The sequence below is a fragment of the Onychomys torridus genome, chromosome 1 (assembly GCF_903995425.1).
Source record: "Onychomys torridus chromosome 1, mOncTor1.1, whole genome shotgun sequence".
NCBI lineage: Eukaryota > Metazoa > Chordata > Mammalia > Rodentia > Cricetidae > Onychomys > Onychomys torridus.
The window spans coordinates 26,813,799-26,829,722 of NC_050443.1; the positions used below are offsets into that span (position 1 = coordinate 26,813,799).

At 48.0% G+C, this 15,924-nt stretch overlaps 1 protein-coding gene across 3 annotated transcripts in view; it reads right to left on the reverse strand.

Annotated features, from left to right (window-relative positions):
* Rhpn2 (rhophilin Rho GTPase binding protein 2) overlaps window positions 1–10,240 on the reverse strand; it is a 58,100-nt gene extending 47,860 nt beyond the window's left edge. For 2 of the 3 annotated variants that reach the window (XM_036207019.1, XM_036207011.1), the window contains exon 1: window positions 10,112–10,240. In XM_036207019.1, coding sequence (XP_036062912.1) covers window positions 10,112–10,180 — 69 coding nt within the window. In that variant the 5' untranslated portion in view covers window positions 10,181–10,240. Of the gene's footprint in view, window positions 1–6,060; window positions 6,108–10,111 lie in introns of those variants that run through there. The other variant, XM_036207027.1, reaches the window with a different exon arrangement.
* Window positions 10,241–15,924: the final 5,684 nt, after the last annotated feature.

Here is a 15,924-nt window from a genome sequence, read left to right on the forward strand (position 1 = left end):
TGTTCTACCACTGAGATCCATCTCCAGCCCTCTGGCCTTGTCTGTCTCTAACCCTGAACAGCTTCCAGCCAGCTCAGTGCCTTTCCCATGTCACACCACCATGGCCCAGAACTCAGGCCCAATTGAGTTAACCTGTCAGGCTTTAAGAGTCACTATTGAAGCTGGGTGGGTGGTGGTGCACGCCTTTAATCCCAGCACTCAGGGAGGCAGAGGCAGGTAGATTTCTGTGAGTTCAAAGCCAGCATGGTCTACAGAGTGAGATGAGATCCAGAACAGTCAGGACTACACAGAGAAACTCTTGTCTCGAAACGCCAAAAAAAAAAAAAAAAAAAAAAAAAGAGTCACTATTGACAAAGTCCTACATACAATGGGTAGGTGGTGCAATCCCAGCACTTAGAAGCTGAGGAAAGAGGATGTGTTCAAAGCCAGCCTGAGCTACATAATAGGACTTTCTTTAAAAGATAAAACAAAAAATAAACCACAGACTTTCAAGGAAGTGAGTGTCCTATGCAGGCCCATTTAGTTCCCTCAAAAAATTAGATTTGGACATTTCAGTTACTCTTTTTTTGTTTGTTTTATTTTTCCAGACAGGGTTTCTCTGTGTAATATTTAATAGCCTTAGCTGTCCTGGAACTCACCTTGTAGACCAGGCTGGCTTCAAACTCAGAGATCGACCAGCCTCTGCCTCACAAGTGCTGGGATTAAAGGTGTTGGACACCACACCCAGCTCAGTTGCTTTTAAAACATGAAGGGATTACTGGAGATATTGCTCAGTGATTAAGAGGACTTGCTGCTCTCGCAAAAGATCCAAGTTTGGCAGTCAGTGTCTGTCTGTCTGTCTGTCTGTCTGTCTGTCTGTCTGCCTGCCCCCCCCCTCTAATAAAGCTCTAGATAGGTAACTATGGCTTGTATTCTTCTGTGACTCCCCTCCAGCACTCTCCTCCATCAGCATGGCCGTCACGGGTGGTGGCCAGCCACTTAACCAACAGTAGTCAGACAGCTAACACCCAAGAAAAGCAAGTTCTGAGAGAATGTCGTTGCTAGTTTAGGGCCACTTCCCAGGTGTCAGACCCCTACATGGATGCTGGCACAGCATCCTGGACCCTACACCTGGAGGCAAAGAGGAGAGTGAACAGCTGGAGCCCCTGGCAGCAGCACAGGCTGGAATGGACTTCAGCTGGTCCTTCCTGCCCCTAAACTCCAGCTGCAGAGCTGTGGCTGCAGCAGCAGAGCTGTGGAGGGGCACTCAGGCAGCTCACCTGCCAGCCATGTGCTTCCTGGCTGAGGGCTGCCAGGCTTCACCTCACACAGTTTGGGGGAACACTCCTCACCTCAAAGCCTAGGATGGTGAGGGAGATACAACCCTGTTTCCCCACCCACTTCCCAAGAGGAAGAACACCATCTGATGCATGCCTGGACACTTGGAAAATCAAGTCCCTGGAACTTAGATCGAATCAGGGAAAAGTACAGGAGTGGGGAAATGTCAATCAGAGCTTATCAACAAGAGGCCCTCGATGGGTGTGGTGGTGCACATCTATAATCCCTGCACTTCAGAGGTAGGGGGAATTAAGCTGCAATAGGAGAATGTTTCCCTAGAAATGGAGTCTGCCAGAGAGAACAGAGCAGAAGAAAATTCTTTTTGTTTTGTTTTGTTTTTCAAAACAAGGTTTCTCTGTGTAGCCCTGGCTGTTTTGAAACTGTAGATCAGGCTGGCCTTGAACTCACAGAGATCTGCATGCCTCTGGGATTAAAGGCGTGTGCCATCACCATCCAGCAACCATAAGAAAACTTTAGTGACAGCATTTGGGCCCTTGATCAAGCTGACCTGAAGCCATTGCTCTGGATTTCTCAGTTACAAGAACTAGTTTGTTACCTTCTGCTATTTTTAAACCAAAGTTTAATTCCCACATTATAAAATACACAAATCTTAAGTGCAGAATTCAATGCATTTGGACAACATATATGACTATATTATCACCACTCCACGCAAAATCTAAAAATTTCCATCATCCCAGGCAATCAACACTTGGCTTTCTTTTCAAAAATTTAAATGTCAGCTGGTGGTGGTGGTGGTGCACGCCTGTAATCTCAGCACTCGGGAGGCAGAGGCAGGTGGATCTCTGTGAGTTCAAGGCCAGCCTGGTCTACAGAGCTAGTCCAGGACAGGCACCAAAGCTACAGAGGGAAACCCTGTCTTGAAAAACCAAAAAAAAAAAGTCATTATATATATATATATATAAAATGTGTGTGTGTGTGTCTGAGCGAGACCATGTGAATGTGTGTGTATATATATAAAGGGTGCACATGTATCACAGCACTTGTGTGGAGGTCAGACAACAACTTTTGGGAGTCATTTTCTCCTGTCTTGTGGACTGGAGAAGAATCGCAGCTCATCCGACTTGGCAGTTTTTGGCAGCTGAGTCATCGGACAGGCCTAACACTTCGATTTTTATCCCACCTTACATTTCTGTGTGTTCTCAGACTACATAAATAGAACCAATATCTCTCTTTATTTTGCTAAACAACATGTCTTAAGATTTGCCCATTCACCAGTGTTTGTTCCTTTTTGCTGCTACATATGGAAGTTCAGGTGACAGACAGGGTTGGCCTGGGACAGCACTAGACCAGAGACTCCGGGACTGGGCCACACAAGGCAGCTGTGTTTCCTTCCCCAGCAAGGATATTTTTCTCTGCCTTTCTGGCTCCTTGCTTCTACAATCCCTCACTCAACTACTAAAATCTGGTTGTTTGTTGCTGATTTTGCCAGAGCTGTCAGCCAGAAAGTATGGAAATAGCAAGCCATACCCTTCAATACACACACAGCTCATTCCGCTTCTCCCTGCCACGCTGGAGGTTGGAGGGAGCAAGCTGAGATTTCCATGCCTAAAATAAACAAATGAACAAACGGTGCAGGCCTGTGATCTCTCCATTTGGGAGGTTAAGGACAGAATATCTTGTGTTTGAGGCCAGCCTGGGCTACACAGCAAGACCTTGATAATACAAAATTAAAATAAATAGCCTCTTGTAGGGCTGGAGAGATGGCTCAATGGTTAAGAGCACTGGTTGCTCTTCCAGAGGACCAGGGTTTGATTCCCAGCACCCACACAGAGGCTCACACAGTCTACAATTCCAGTCCCAGGACATCCAACACCCCCTTCCAGCCTCTGCAGCCACTACATGCACATGATGCACAGACATACATGCAGGCAAAACATCCATATTAATAAATGAAAATAAAGCTTAAAAATATTTAAAACACAAAACAAATAGCCCTCTTACCCTCCTAGGATATCTACTAGGTAGAGGCCCAGTTGCCTTCCTTCTAACATCCCAATCCATTCTCAGGGTAGTCATTTCCAAAAGAATGGAAGTACATAGCAGAAGAATCAGTCTTTATTAAACTACAGGCTCCTTCATGTGAGCTCCACAGCCCACACATCAACATCTACTATATGTCAATCATACAATCACTAAAATGTCCACAAATGGACTGCATTTCCAGAAGTACCTATGGCCCACTTATTCTAACCAATAAGATTATTACACCATAGGAACAGTCCTTATCTAGATAGCTGTAGGTTGAGGGTAGGGCTAGTATTTGGGTTTGACCTTGAACCTGTACATTACTGTGATTGCTGTCTTTACGGCACTGTGGTACTGTGAAATGCAAACAGTGCCAAAGAAAAATAAACCACCTCTGAAGTTGTTTGGGTCTCTCTATTCTCTTAAAAGCAAATGGAAATCTGGGAGTTTTCCAAAGCCTTCGGGGCCGAATGAACCCTCAGCTCTCCCTGAAAGCCAGAACTCACACAGTTCACCACCTTCTCTCTGTCCCTGGCGCTCCGCAGACAGCCCTGCTGCCCACGCTGTCCTCTGCACCTATGGCTGAGATGCACCTGCACTGCCTCTGTTCTTTGTGGCCACTTCCAATGCAGCCTTTGTGTCCGGAGAAGTCGCACCTGAGCCACAGGAGGAAGTGTTGGTCCAGAGAAAGCTGATGCCCGGCAGCATCAGGTGGTGTCTTGGCAACTGTCCAAACAGCCCCAGGAAACAAGGGACATTTACAGTGTTATGGCTCATCACATTGACTCTCCTCTGAGTCACCTGAACACTCTGCTTCTGCCAGGGGACTCTTCTTGGCCACAGTCCCACAGCAAGAAGAAAGCCAGCAGGCCCTCTGGACTGTGGTGTGCACCTCTGCAAGCTAGGACCCTTATAAAGGTCATGGTCAGCCTGCATTCTGCCTGGGCTTTAGACCCATATAAATAGTTTGGGACCATGGGCCTGGGGAGATGGCTCAGTGGTTAGGAGCACTGACTTCCCTTCCAGAGGATTGGGGTTCAATTCCCAGCACCCACATGGCAGCTCATAGTTGTTTTGTAACTCCAATTCTGGAGATTCAACACCTCCTCCAGACATATATATGCAGGTAAAACACCAATGCACATAAAGTAAAAATAAATTAATTTTAAAAAAAGAGTGAGGGAACCCTTGGCTGTTACGGGGTTTGTATCTTTTATGTGTGTTTCATTTGTCTTTCAGTGCTGGGGACAAGACCCAGGGCTTTGCCCTTGCTAAGTAATTACTCTAGCGCTGAGCTAGTGTGTAATAAGGTCAGCAAATAGAGACACCCCCTCTCTTTCCTCCCTCCTCCCCATCTGGGAAAAGACAACGGCTCCAAGGCCAGGGGACAATATCATTAGCTCCTAAGACTGGAACCGCTGCTCCCTTTGATCCAGAAAGTCAAGCTGAGGCAGAAGGATCCAAAGTTCAAAGACTGCCTGAGATACAGAGTGGAAAGCCAGTCTGGGAAACTTAGGGAGACCCTGCCTCAAAATAAGAAGGAAAGAGAGGAGGACAGTGCAGTAGAATGGTTGTCTGCAATACCAGAAGCCCTGGGTTCAATCCCCAATACTACATCATCAAACAAATGCAACAAGACTTCCCCATAGGCCATATGTGACACACAGACCTCTCATAAAATTAGATCCCCTGGTGCAGAGGAAGAAGAGAAGAGTCTGGGCTTTAAAAGGAAGGAGCCCAGCATGGTGGCGCACTTCTAAAATCCCAGCACTCAGGAGACAGAGACAGAGTTTGAGGCCAGCCTGGTCTGCACAGTGAATTCCAGGATAGCCAGGGATACATAATGAGATCTTCTCTCAAACTTTTTTCAAAAAGAAGAATAAGAAGGATTTCTCCTCCTTCCTTCCCACTGGAGCCTCCAGGAAGCCCAGAGAGTAAACAGGGGTCATAAACCAGGACACAGCGGGCCTTGAGGCCCTGTCCAGGCAGCAGGTTTAGAGAACAAGTAATCAACTGCTCCAACAGCTCTTGAGTAAAAACAATAGAGCTAAAATTCACTTCGGGACACTGTTCCCTGGGGAAGAGGAGGCGGAGAGATAGCAAGTGACAAAGCCTTACTGTCCGTCAACCTCCCTGCACAGGGCTGACACCTCCCAGTTTCAGCCTCCCTAAAGTGCTGGGGGAAGGTTTTCTGTATTTTTCTTTCTTTTTTTTTCCTCCAAGCTGAAACAGGTTTTCTGGGGGATTTTAGGATTACAGCCCCTGGGGAGAAGGAGGCCCCAGAGAAGGGGGGCTTGCTATCTGCACACAGAAATTCACATGGCTCTGCAATTAACAGCAGGTCTAAACACACTTCTTTTTTTAAGTGAGAATAAAAATCTAGGGGAAGGGCGGGAGCAGCAAATTGAACTGATCCTTCTTTTAAGAAAGAAGAACTTTAAATATATAAACAGAAACAAACCAGGCAAGGAATTTATAGTAATCTTATAGAATCACATTTTAATTAAGCATCATAAAATACCTAGTGAGAAGGTAAAAGAAAAAAGCCCAGCGAGAAGCCAGAGAATGAGAGAGACACTGTGACAGCCTAAAGTTCTCAGTCTTTTCTTTTTGGAAAAGTTATCCAAGTTATCCACCAGACCTAGAGGACAGAGTTTGGCCTGAGATGTCCTGGCCTGGGGATAACCTGTGTCCTCAAGCTGTGTACAACCAAGTCCCACACAATCCCAAAGAACCCCCCACCCTACCCCGATTTACCGAGCAGCTCCCTCCGTGCTATTTTTCAGACTTTGGATCCACAACCAACTTGCATAGGCAATTAGGTTCCCTTTTGTGTGCAAGTCACACAAAACACAGCTGACTGGGCCGGTGAGCCACCCCACTGCTCACATGGAACAACAGTAAAAAGGCTCACTCCTTTTCAAGCATGGCCTGAACTTTGCAGACAAAGCCTCAGCTCCTAGGCGGTTCAGCACCCCAGGAAATGAGGCCTGACTGAAACAGCAGGGCCCCAAAGCTGGGGCTGTCACAGAGAGGCAGAGCACTAGCCCAGCTCTCTAAGACTCTAGGTTTATTCCCCAGGGGGCAGAGGAGTGGAGGGATCAGGGTCCAACAGTCTGGCCCAGTCTGTGGCCAAGCCACAGGCACAGCCTTCCATAGTGAATAGAGCAGAATAGCATTTGAACGTCAAGAATAAGGTATGACCAAGACTGATAGGAAATTAAGTTTGTCTTGGGCAGATAAGGATCCAATTCTACAAGAACCTGGGTGGGGGAGTCTGACCTGAGGGTTATTATATAAGGTCCTGACTATATTTCCAGTTTTGGGGTGCCTATTCCCTTCTTGGTTGGCCCACCCTCCCAATATTTCCAAACCTCACTTCCCTTCCATCAGCCAGAAGTGTTTCCTCAGTTTACCCTTTTCCTAGTCTCAAAGCATCCACACACCTGACTTCTTCACTTTTACCTTTCGGTCAGTTTGTATTTGCAGACAAGGTCTGACTGTTAGCCCGAGCTGGCCTGGAACTCACTGTCTATGGAGACCAGCCTGTTTGCTTCCAGACCACTGCAGTCTTAGGTGTATGCCACCACAGCCCCAGCATTTTAGTTTGGTTTTGTGTGGTGAGCAAGAAATCAAGGTCCATCTTAGAAAGCAAAACTCAGTCCACCCTCCAGAAGGAGGGGCCTGAAAAGCCTGGGGGCAACCAATTTGCTCTGTGTTCTTACATTCTTTCATCACTTCATTTGCAGCTTTTGAAGTGCTGTAGGAGGCACAAGCCTGGGGGCTAGAAATAAAAAAAAACCCAAAAATTTAAGAAGACTCTAACAGGGTGTGGAAGTCTGTACCTGGAACCAAGAACTTGAGAGGTAAAGACTGCAGGAAAGAGAATTCAAACTGTCTCTCAAAAAAAAAAAAAAACAAAAAAAAAAACAAAAAAACCCAAAACAAAACAAACAAACAACAACAACAAAAAAAAAAAAAAAAAAAAAACAGGGAAAAGAGAAAGCAGTCTATAGACTTGCCAGTTCTAAACGCATTTGGAAATGGGAAGGGGGGGATTTTAGCTCAGTAGTAAAGTATTTGTGTAAAGTAAAGTATAGTAAAAAGTCTGTGTTCTGTCACCAGCCCCATAAACATCTTTTTAAAAATATTCTTTGAGAGCCGGGCAGTAGTGGCACCTTTAATCCCAGCACTCGGGAGGCAGAGGCAGGCGGATCTCTGAATTCGAGGCAGCCTGGTCTACAGAGTGAGATCCAGGACAGCCAGGGCTGTGTAGAGAGATCCTGTCTGGAATAAACACACACACACACACACACACACCTGTGTGCACTTGCCTCCTGCCTTCTTTGTGTTGCCTCCTCCAGCATCTTCTCCAGCAAGCTAACCACACTGGTGTTTGTTCCCACCCTCCAAGGAGGTATTTTCTTCTATTCCCTTGAAGGGGTCATCTAGGCCTCTCCATCACTCTTCAGGCTAGTCAGCCTTGGCTGTCTGCTAAAGACTTAACTTCTCTCAGCTCCCTCCACACTGCCCACCCTTTCAATTTTCTTGTCTTCTCTCTCCCTATCCCTTCCCTCAAGGAAGGTATTTCTGTCCCAGTCTTCTTTACTCAGTATCCAAAATGTCAGTCACTTGAGTGACTGACTCCCAAAGTGGCATTTCCAGTCCGCAGCTGGCAGATTGCCAGGTCTCACTCACCACCTCAACCTCCTCAGCTGGCATTCCTGCTGGCCCAGCTTTCAGTCTGCATGGTCCGAGTTAGGGGTACAAGCTAGTGGGAAGGATAGGTGAGCAAGAGTATATTGACAGTGCTTTATTCATCTGTTTATGTTCACAGTGCCGGGAATGGAACCCAGGATCATGCAAGTGCTCTACCACCTAGCTACATCCCCAACTGGACACAGGGTTTCCCGCTGACTAAAGCCATCAAGCAGTCTGTATCAGAGTAGGGAAGATAAAGACAACGGGATCACAGGGTCTAAAGCAACAGCTTCTCAACCTGTGGGTCACATGTATCAGAGAAACTTGAACACCCAGAGAGCTACAGATGGTTCAGTGGTTAGGTGTGCTTGAATCTTACAGAGAATCTGAGTTTTGTTCCTAGCACTCACATCAAGTGGATGTTCACGACAACCTATAATTCCAGTCTTAGTGTATTCAGTGCCTTCTTTTGGCCTCCAAAGTCTTGTGGTGCATACATGCATACACTCAAGACACAGCTCTTAAATCTTTAAAAAAACCACCCAGTCTCCGATCCTTTCTCTCCCCCTCCTCCATGTCCTGCCCTAAAACTCACAGCCCTGGAAGGGTATCACAGGGAGAATCTGTTCTGAAAGGCTTGGCACCCTCCAGGGTATGCACCATCCACCAACCTCCCCTGTCATCTCCCCACCCACCCCCCAAGCTGCCACAGGTTCGCCAAACCATCTGTTCAAATGACAAGCAATCTAGGAAGAACTGAAGTCCCAGAAAGAGGCAGCAACTTTCTGGAGGCTGTAAAGCAATTTTGTGGGGGTGGTAGTCAAGCCCTAGGGCCTTAGGGTGGACGTCTTGGGATTCCCAGGCCAAGCAACCTCCTACAATTCTGGCCTGTGATCCTCTGGCCCAAATGCCACACATAATTAGAAGTTATAATCCTGTAATTCCATGATGACATCTTTCAACTTAAATATACTTTAAAACTTTTTTTCAAATGCCAAAAGCAACTTTAAAAACTGCCCACTGTCCCCACCTGTCTCCATATTCCCCTCCTGTTCAAAAACTCTTAAGTCGCCAGTGTCCCGCGGGAGAAGGAAGCTGCCAAGCCCATTTACGAATGGCGTTGAACAATTAAGAATTGATTGTTCTGTGGGAAGCAGTTTCACTTCCCTATTCATAACTCGCTGTGCCTTCGATCGTATCAGTTAGAAAAATATCCACGACAACCTCTCAACCCATCAGGTGATCCTTGGCCAAACTCCAAAGGCTATTTTTAGACTCACTAGGGACCTGAAAGGAAGGTGTGGAGTCTGTCACTATGATTCGAACCTCCAAGGCAAGACGTCTTGTAAGGTAAGCCAGTTCCTGCAGCTGTTGGGCATGCCAGCGCCGCCGTGGATGCCTGCTGGGGTCGCTTTTGAGGAACTGAGCTCCAGGGCAAAGAACAGTCGGGTAAGTTGCCGAGGAGCTCCAGGACGAGCCAAACGCGCAGAGCCGAGTCTCTCGCTAGCTCGGTCTCTCGGACAACCAAATACAGATAAATCCTCTTTGAAGAAGGGGTGAGACTGCCATTCTCTGGCCCTCTTGGGCGACGCGAGGACAAACGAGGAAGGCGCGCTCGAAGACCCCTTGAAGCAGCCACCCTCCCTTACCTACTAAGAAGTCGAAGAGGGAAAACGCTGAAAGCATTCGGAAGGCAACAGAGCAAAACTCTACGTCCGCGCTAAGCACTCGGGTGGAAGCTAGGCTCCGGTCGCAACGAGGAGGGACCGAGCTCGCCAGCGTGGCCAGGGGCTGGTCCTTTCCCCACAGGCGCGGGAAGGCTGGCAAGGCCGTCCGGATCACTTCTCCAGGCTCCTACCTGCGCGCGGCTCGCCCTTGCACCTGTGCGCCCGAGCCCAGCTGCCTGCCATCTGCTCCGGGCGCTCAGCCCCACGCAGTCCCCTTTCGCCCTCCCTTCCCCTCCGCGAGGCCCGCACCAGCCCCGCGCGACCCCGCGCATCCCCTCCCGTCTCCTCCTACTCCGGGCCAGGCCGACCCCTGCCGCAAACCCCATCAGCGCCCTCCACAGTTTGAGCGGACGGAGAGGGTCTGAGGGCTCGCCACCCACCTTCCGAAAGTAGTCATCGCTCTCTTTCTCCAGTGGCTGGGGGGCCGCGGGTAACAGTGCGTCGGTCATGCTGGCGGCGCGGGAGCCGAGGGTGAACTGAGGTGCAGTGGCCACCAAGGGACCCAGAAGGCGCCAGGACCCGCCCCCCCCCCCGCCCCACCCCTCCCCGCCCCGCCTCGCCGGACGCGCGGCGCGCTGCAGCCCCGCCCAAGCCCCAGAGCGCCAGATATCTGGAGCCCCGCCCCTCCTAGAAAGGCGGAGCCAAAGGCGGATCCCGAGTCTGGAACTCCGCTCCACCCTACATCCCTGAGAGTGAGCCACACCCCTAATCTTTGGGGCCACGCCCCATCTCACCTAAGCCCAGCCCCCTCCCAGCCTTCTAGGCCTACGGGAGACCGATTCTTAACTCGCTGGAGCCTCGCCCCGCTCTTCTCAGGCCCCGCCCATAGCACGCGAGACCAGCCTCCAGCCCCACCCGAGGCCCGAGCCCTAGCCCTGAAGCCTCCGCCCTTATTTGCATAGGCCACGCCCCCGCCTGTCCGCGCTTGAGTTTGGAGCCTAACTAGTTAGCCGCTCGCCTACTTTGTGAGCGCCACAGTGGCGCAGCCGCCTGGACGGGGGTTTCAGCGACCACAGTGAAACCCAAACTGGGATTCACCCTTTTCTCTGGAGCCCGGGGAATAGTAGATGTAGAGAGCATGGGTAATTCATGGTCGCTCTCCCATCTAGGGACTTGGACATGCGGGGAGGATTCAGGACCACTCCCATCTCGGCTCGGGAGTCTCGGCGCTGGCCTGGGAGGTCAGGAAAGCTTCTTGCAGGAGGGAGGCTAACTGAGGGCGTAGTGGGTAGATGGCAGAAGTCGCTGGGAGATGGGGCCACCTACTGAGCAGGAGGGGCTTTGTGCGCGGAAACTGCGATGTTTTTAAGGATCATAGAGAACCAACCTCGGCTTTCTCACTTGCAGAATGGGGTCCAGGTGATTCTTTCTCCGGCTGGCCCAGAGTTTCTGATAACAGATGTGGTTAGTACAGGCGTGTCAGGGGTCCCCTAAGTTCGGGTTCGCGCTACCTCCTACTGTAGAGTAAACAGACCCCAGTGTCGGACATTGGTGGCACAGGAAGGAGGCTACGATCCAGCTGCAGGAGCCTAGAGCCCCCAGCCCACAGAGCCATGTTCTTCCTCACACTGCCCCCGCCACCAAGGGACACCTTTGTCTGCTGCTTCTGTCTTTGGCGGCCCATTGGTCAAAGTGTAAACCTTAGGTAAAGACATAATCAGCTTTCAAAACTAACCAACTGTTTTCCGTACCGCTTAAAAAGTGTATTAGAGTGGCTGGAGAGAAGGCTCAGCGGGTAAAGATGCTTGCCGCTCCGGGTGACAACCTGAGTTCCATCCCCAAGACCCATACGATAGAAGGGGCGAGAACCAACTTCCACAAGTTCTCTGGCAGCCACACGTGCGCTATGGCACGTACATGCTCCCCTCCCCCCAGTGCACACAAAATACATCAATGTAAAAAATATTTCAAGTGTATCAGGGGTGGTTCGAGAGTTTTAAAATAAGTGTTTAAAATAAACAATGACAACAGCTTAGCAATAATAATTTTATATTTATAAAATACAAATAATTTTAAATCCATCTGGTCATGAGAAAAGGGCTACTTAAGTCTGAGAAAGATCCCATCAAAGATGTGATGGTGCACACCTGTGATCTCAATGCCTTTCAGGAAGCTGATAGAGCAGTATTGTTGAGTCCAAAGCTAGCCTGATGTCTTAGTTTGCTTTACATTGCTGAAATAAAGAGCCTGATGAAAAGAACTTGGGGGAAGAAAGGGTTTATTTGATTTATTCCTTACAATGCATCACTGAGGGAAACCTGTTCAGGAACTCAAGGCAGAAACCTGGAGGCAGGAAACGAAGGAGAGACAGTGAAGAACACAGCTTACTGGCTTGCTCCCTCCATTCCCCATGGCTTGCACAGCCTTCTTTATCTCTTTGGTTCTTAAATTATTATTACTTTGTGCGTATGGTTGTTGTCGTCTTAGGGTTTCTATTGCTGTGAAGAGACACTATGACATGACAACTCTTACAAAGGAAAACATTTAGTTGGGGCTGGCTTACAGTTCAGGGATTTAGTCCATTATCATTCCATGGGAAGCATGGTGGCGTGCAGGCAGACATGGTGCTGGAGAGGTAGCTGAGAGTTCTACATCTGGATCCACAGGCAGCAGGAAGTGACAGTGACACACTGGCCAGGCTTGAGCTTCTGAGACCTCAAAGCCCACCCCCTAATGACACACCTCCTCCAACAAAGACACACCTATTTCAACAAGGCCACATCTCCTAATAGTGCCACTCACTATGGGCCGATGGGACCTTTTTTTTTTTAGCTGAGGATCGAACCCCGGACTTGCTTGCTAGGCAAGTGCTCTACCACTGAGCTAAAGCCCCACCCCTGCCAATGGGACCATTTTTAATCAAACCACTACAATTGTTTTGCCTACATGTATGTCTGGGCACTATACGTATGTATGTGCATACCTAGTGCCCAGAGAGGTGCCAGATCCCCTGGAACTGGAGTTACAGATGGTATGTGGTTGCCAGGAATTGAACCAAAGGGCTCTGAAGAGGAGCCAGAGCTCTCAACCACTGAGCCATCTCTCAACCCTTCCAGACCACTTGTTCAGGGTTAGGACCTCCCACATCAATCATTGATCAAGAAAGCACCCCCACAGGCTTGCTTACTGACCAATCTTATGGAGGCATTTTCTCAGCTGAGATTCCTTCCTCCAGTATGACTCTAGCTAGTGTCAAGCTGACAAAAAAGAAAGAAAAGAAGAAAGCTACAGAGTCCTAACCAGCTGGACTCTGGGTGGGGGTGTTTTGGAAACAGCTAATTTAAAAAACTTTCCCAGGTTACAGTGATAGCTCAGTGGTTAAGAGCAGAGCACTGCTGCCCTTCCAGAGGTCCTGAGTTCAATTCCCAGCTTCCCAGCACACATATGGTGGCTTACAACCATCTATAGTGGGATCTGATGCCCTCTCTGGCATGCAGGTGTACATGCATATAGAGTACTCATATACATAAAATAAATAAACCTAAAAAAAAAAAAAAAAAAAAAAAAAAAAAAAAAACAAACTTTCCTTCCTTCCTAAGGCAATCTAGTATCAAGGTGATTTTTTTTTTTTTTTTTTTTTGGTTTTTGAGACTGGGTTTCTCTGTGTAGTTTTGGTGCCTGTCCTGGATCTCGCTCTGTAGACAAGGCTGGCCGTGAACTCACAGAGATCCGCCTGGCTCTGCCTCCCGAGTGCTGGGACTAAAGGCATGCGCCACTACCACCCGGCACATCAAGGTGATTTTGGCACACTTCAGCCATGCTCTATTTAATTCATTGTCCTGGAAATGTGCTGGCCTGGAGCTGAGGATTAAAAGCAGCCACTTGGGTTCAGGCTCCTAGAGTAATGTGTCAATATATTAGGGTGTTAATATTCATAAACTTATCCATAATATAACCTCAACTCTAAGCAGGAAGTTAATTATGTCCCAGTCTCAGCACACTTCTTCAGATGAAAGGACTTAAATGATCTTCATTCCTGAGGGGGAAAGACCTAGACTCAGGAGACGGAGTGGCCAAGGGCACACTTCCTAATAGTGTCTCGCTTACCCCAGGCTTGCTGACTCCCTCTTCCCTGTCCCTTCAGGAGTCCCATCTCCTAGCACCCTGAAGTTCAAATTGCCATTTCTATTTTAAAATAGTGACATACTATGTAGTCAGGGGAGCCTTGAGCCCCAGATCTTCCTGCCTGAGGCTCCCAAATGCTAGGATGGTAAGTGCACATCACCAAGCCTAGCCTTTAAAGTTTGTTACACACACAAACTAACTTATCCTAATGTTGACTTAGTAGTCTTTTTAAAGTATTTTATTTACTTTTTCTGTGTACATTGAGAGAGACAGAGACAGAGACAGAGAGACAGAGAGAGAATGAGAGACTATTTTTTGAGACACATTCTCATTCTATTGTTCAGGCTGTTCTGAAACTTGGATAAGACTTTGAATCCTTCTGTCTCAGCCTCCTGAGTGCTGGAATTCTATTCATGAGCCACCATGGCTGACTCAATTTTTATTTTTAAAGGAAACTATGTCATCACCATAAGAGAAACTCCAATTGTACTTTGCCCTATAGAGAGAGACTTGTAAAAAGCATATACAATAAAAACCAAGGTCTATTATTGAATCTAGTCTGACATCATTGCCTTTCCAGCTGCCTCGTTTGTTAAAGAAGAAAAGTGTCTGGGGATACAGCTCAATGGTAGAGTACTTGCCTAGCATGTATGAGGTGGTATACAGCACCTAGTATAATACAGACAAAAGAAAAAGAAAAGGAAGCATGTCATGGAAGACATATATACCAGCACACCTGAAACTTCTTGTGTGTCTTCCAAGGTCCAGCCAGCATCCATCCCTTGGATATGTGAGCCATCTGAACTTTTACCTTGGGTGTACTCAAGATCAGTTCCCTTCAGACAGCCTCAGACTCAAGATCAGTTCCCTTCAGACAGACAGACAGCCTCAGACTCAAGATCAGTTCCCTTCAGACAGACAGACAACCTCAGACTCACTGCAGGGCATCCCATAGACCTCCTTCCACTACAACTCTGACCTCATTGGGACCAGGAAATAAGACCTGTTGCTGACGCAACAGGGGAGCAACATCAGACTCACTTGTTGCCCCAACTGGTGGGAAACTAAAAACTGGCATTGCACTGTGTGTGGTGGCACAGGTCTGTAATGGCCCCTACTCGGAGGACCGAAGCAAGAGTAGCAAGAGTTCAAATCCCGACTTGGGAGGTAGCAGCAGGAGAATGAGAAGGCTGAGGTATGAGTGGAGAGATGGCTCATTTCACAAAATGATTGCTGTGTGAACACAAGGGTCTGTTTTATAGCCCTAAAATCCACGTTTAAAAAAAAAGCTGAGAAAGCTAGGCAGTGGTGGCTCATGCCTTTAATCCTCTGGAGGCAGAGACAGGAGGACCCCTGGGGCTCACTGGCTACCTAGCTTAGCCCAATCAGGGAGCCCCAGGACCTGGTGAGAGACCCTGTCTCAAAAACCGCAGTGGGGACTGGAAATGTAACTCATTTGGCAGAGGGCTTATACAATATGCTGGAGGTCCCAAGCCCCACATAAAACAGGGCACAGCAGCAGTATAGAGCTGAGATCTCTGTTTTTAAACAATTGTTTATTTTTGTTTTGTTTTGTTTGTTTTTTAATTTATTTAACTTTATTTTGTGTGCATTGGTATGAAGGTGTCAAATCCCCTGGAACTGGAGTTACAGACAGTTGTGTGCACTGGGATTGAACCTGTGTGGTTGCTGGGAATTGAATCCAGGTACTCTGGAAATGTAGCCACTAAGCCATCTCTCTAGCCCCTATACCTGAGATCTTAATACTTGGAATTGGAAGCAAGAGGATCAGAAGTTCAAAGTCATCCTTGGGTACACAGTGAGTTCAAGGCTAATTCAGACTTTATGAGACCCTCTCACAAAAACAAGACAAAGCAAAAATTTACAGGATGGACAGTCTTCTTAAATAACACTCAAGCTTATCCTCTGCCCCCCCCCCACACACACACACACACACACACACACACCACACCACACCACACACACTCATGTGTTCATGTTCCATGCACGTACATATGCCCACACACACACACACACACACACACACACACACACACACACACAAAGAAAAAAAGAAAAAAAAAAAGAAATAAAGGAATATTCCCAGCTGTGCTATTCAAGATTGAAG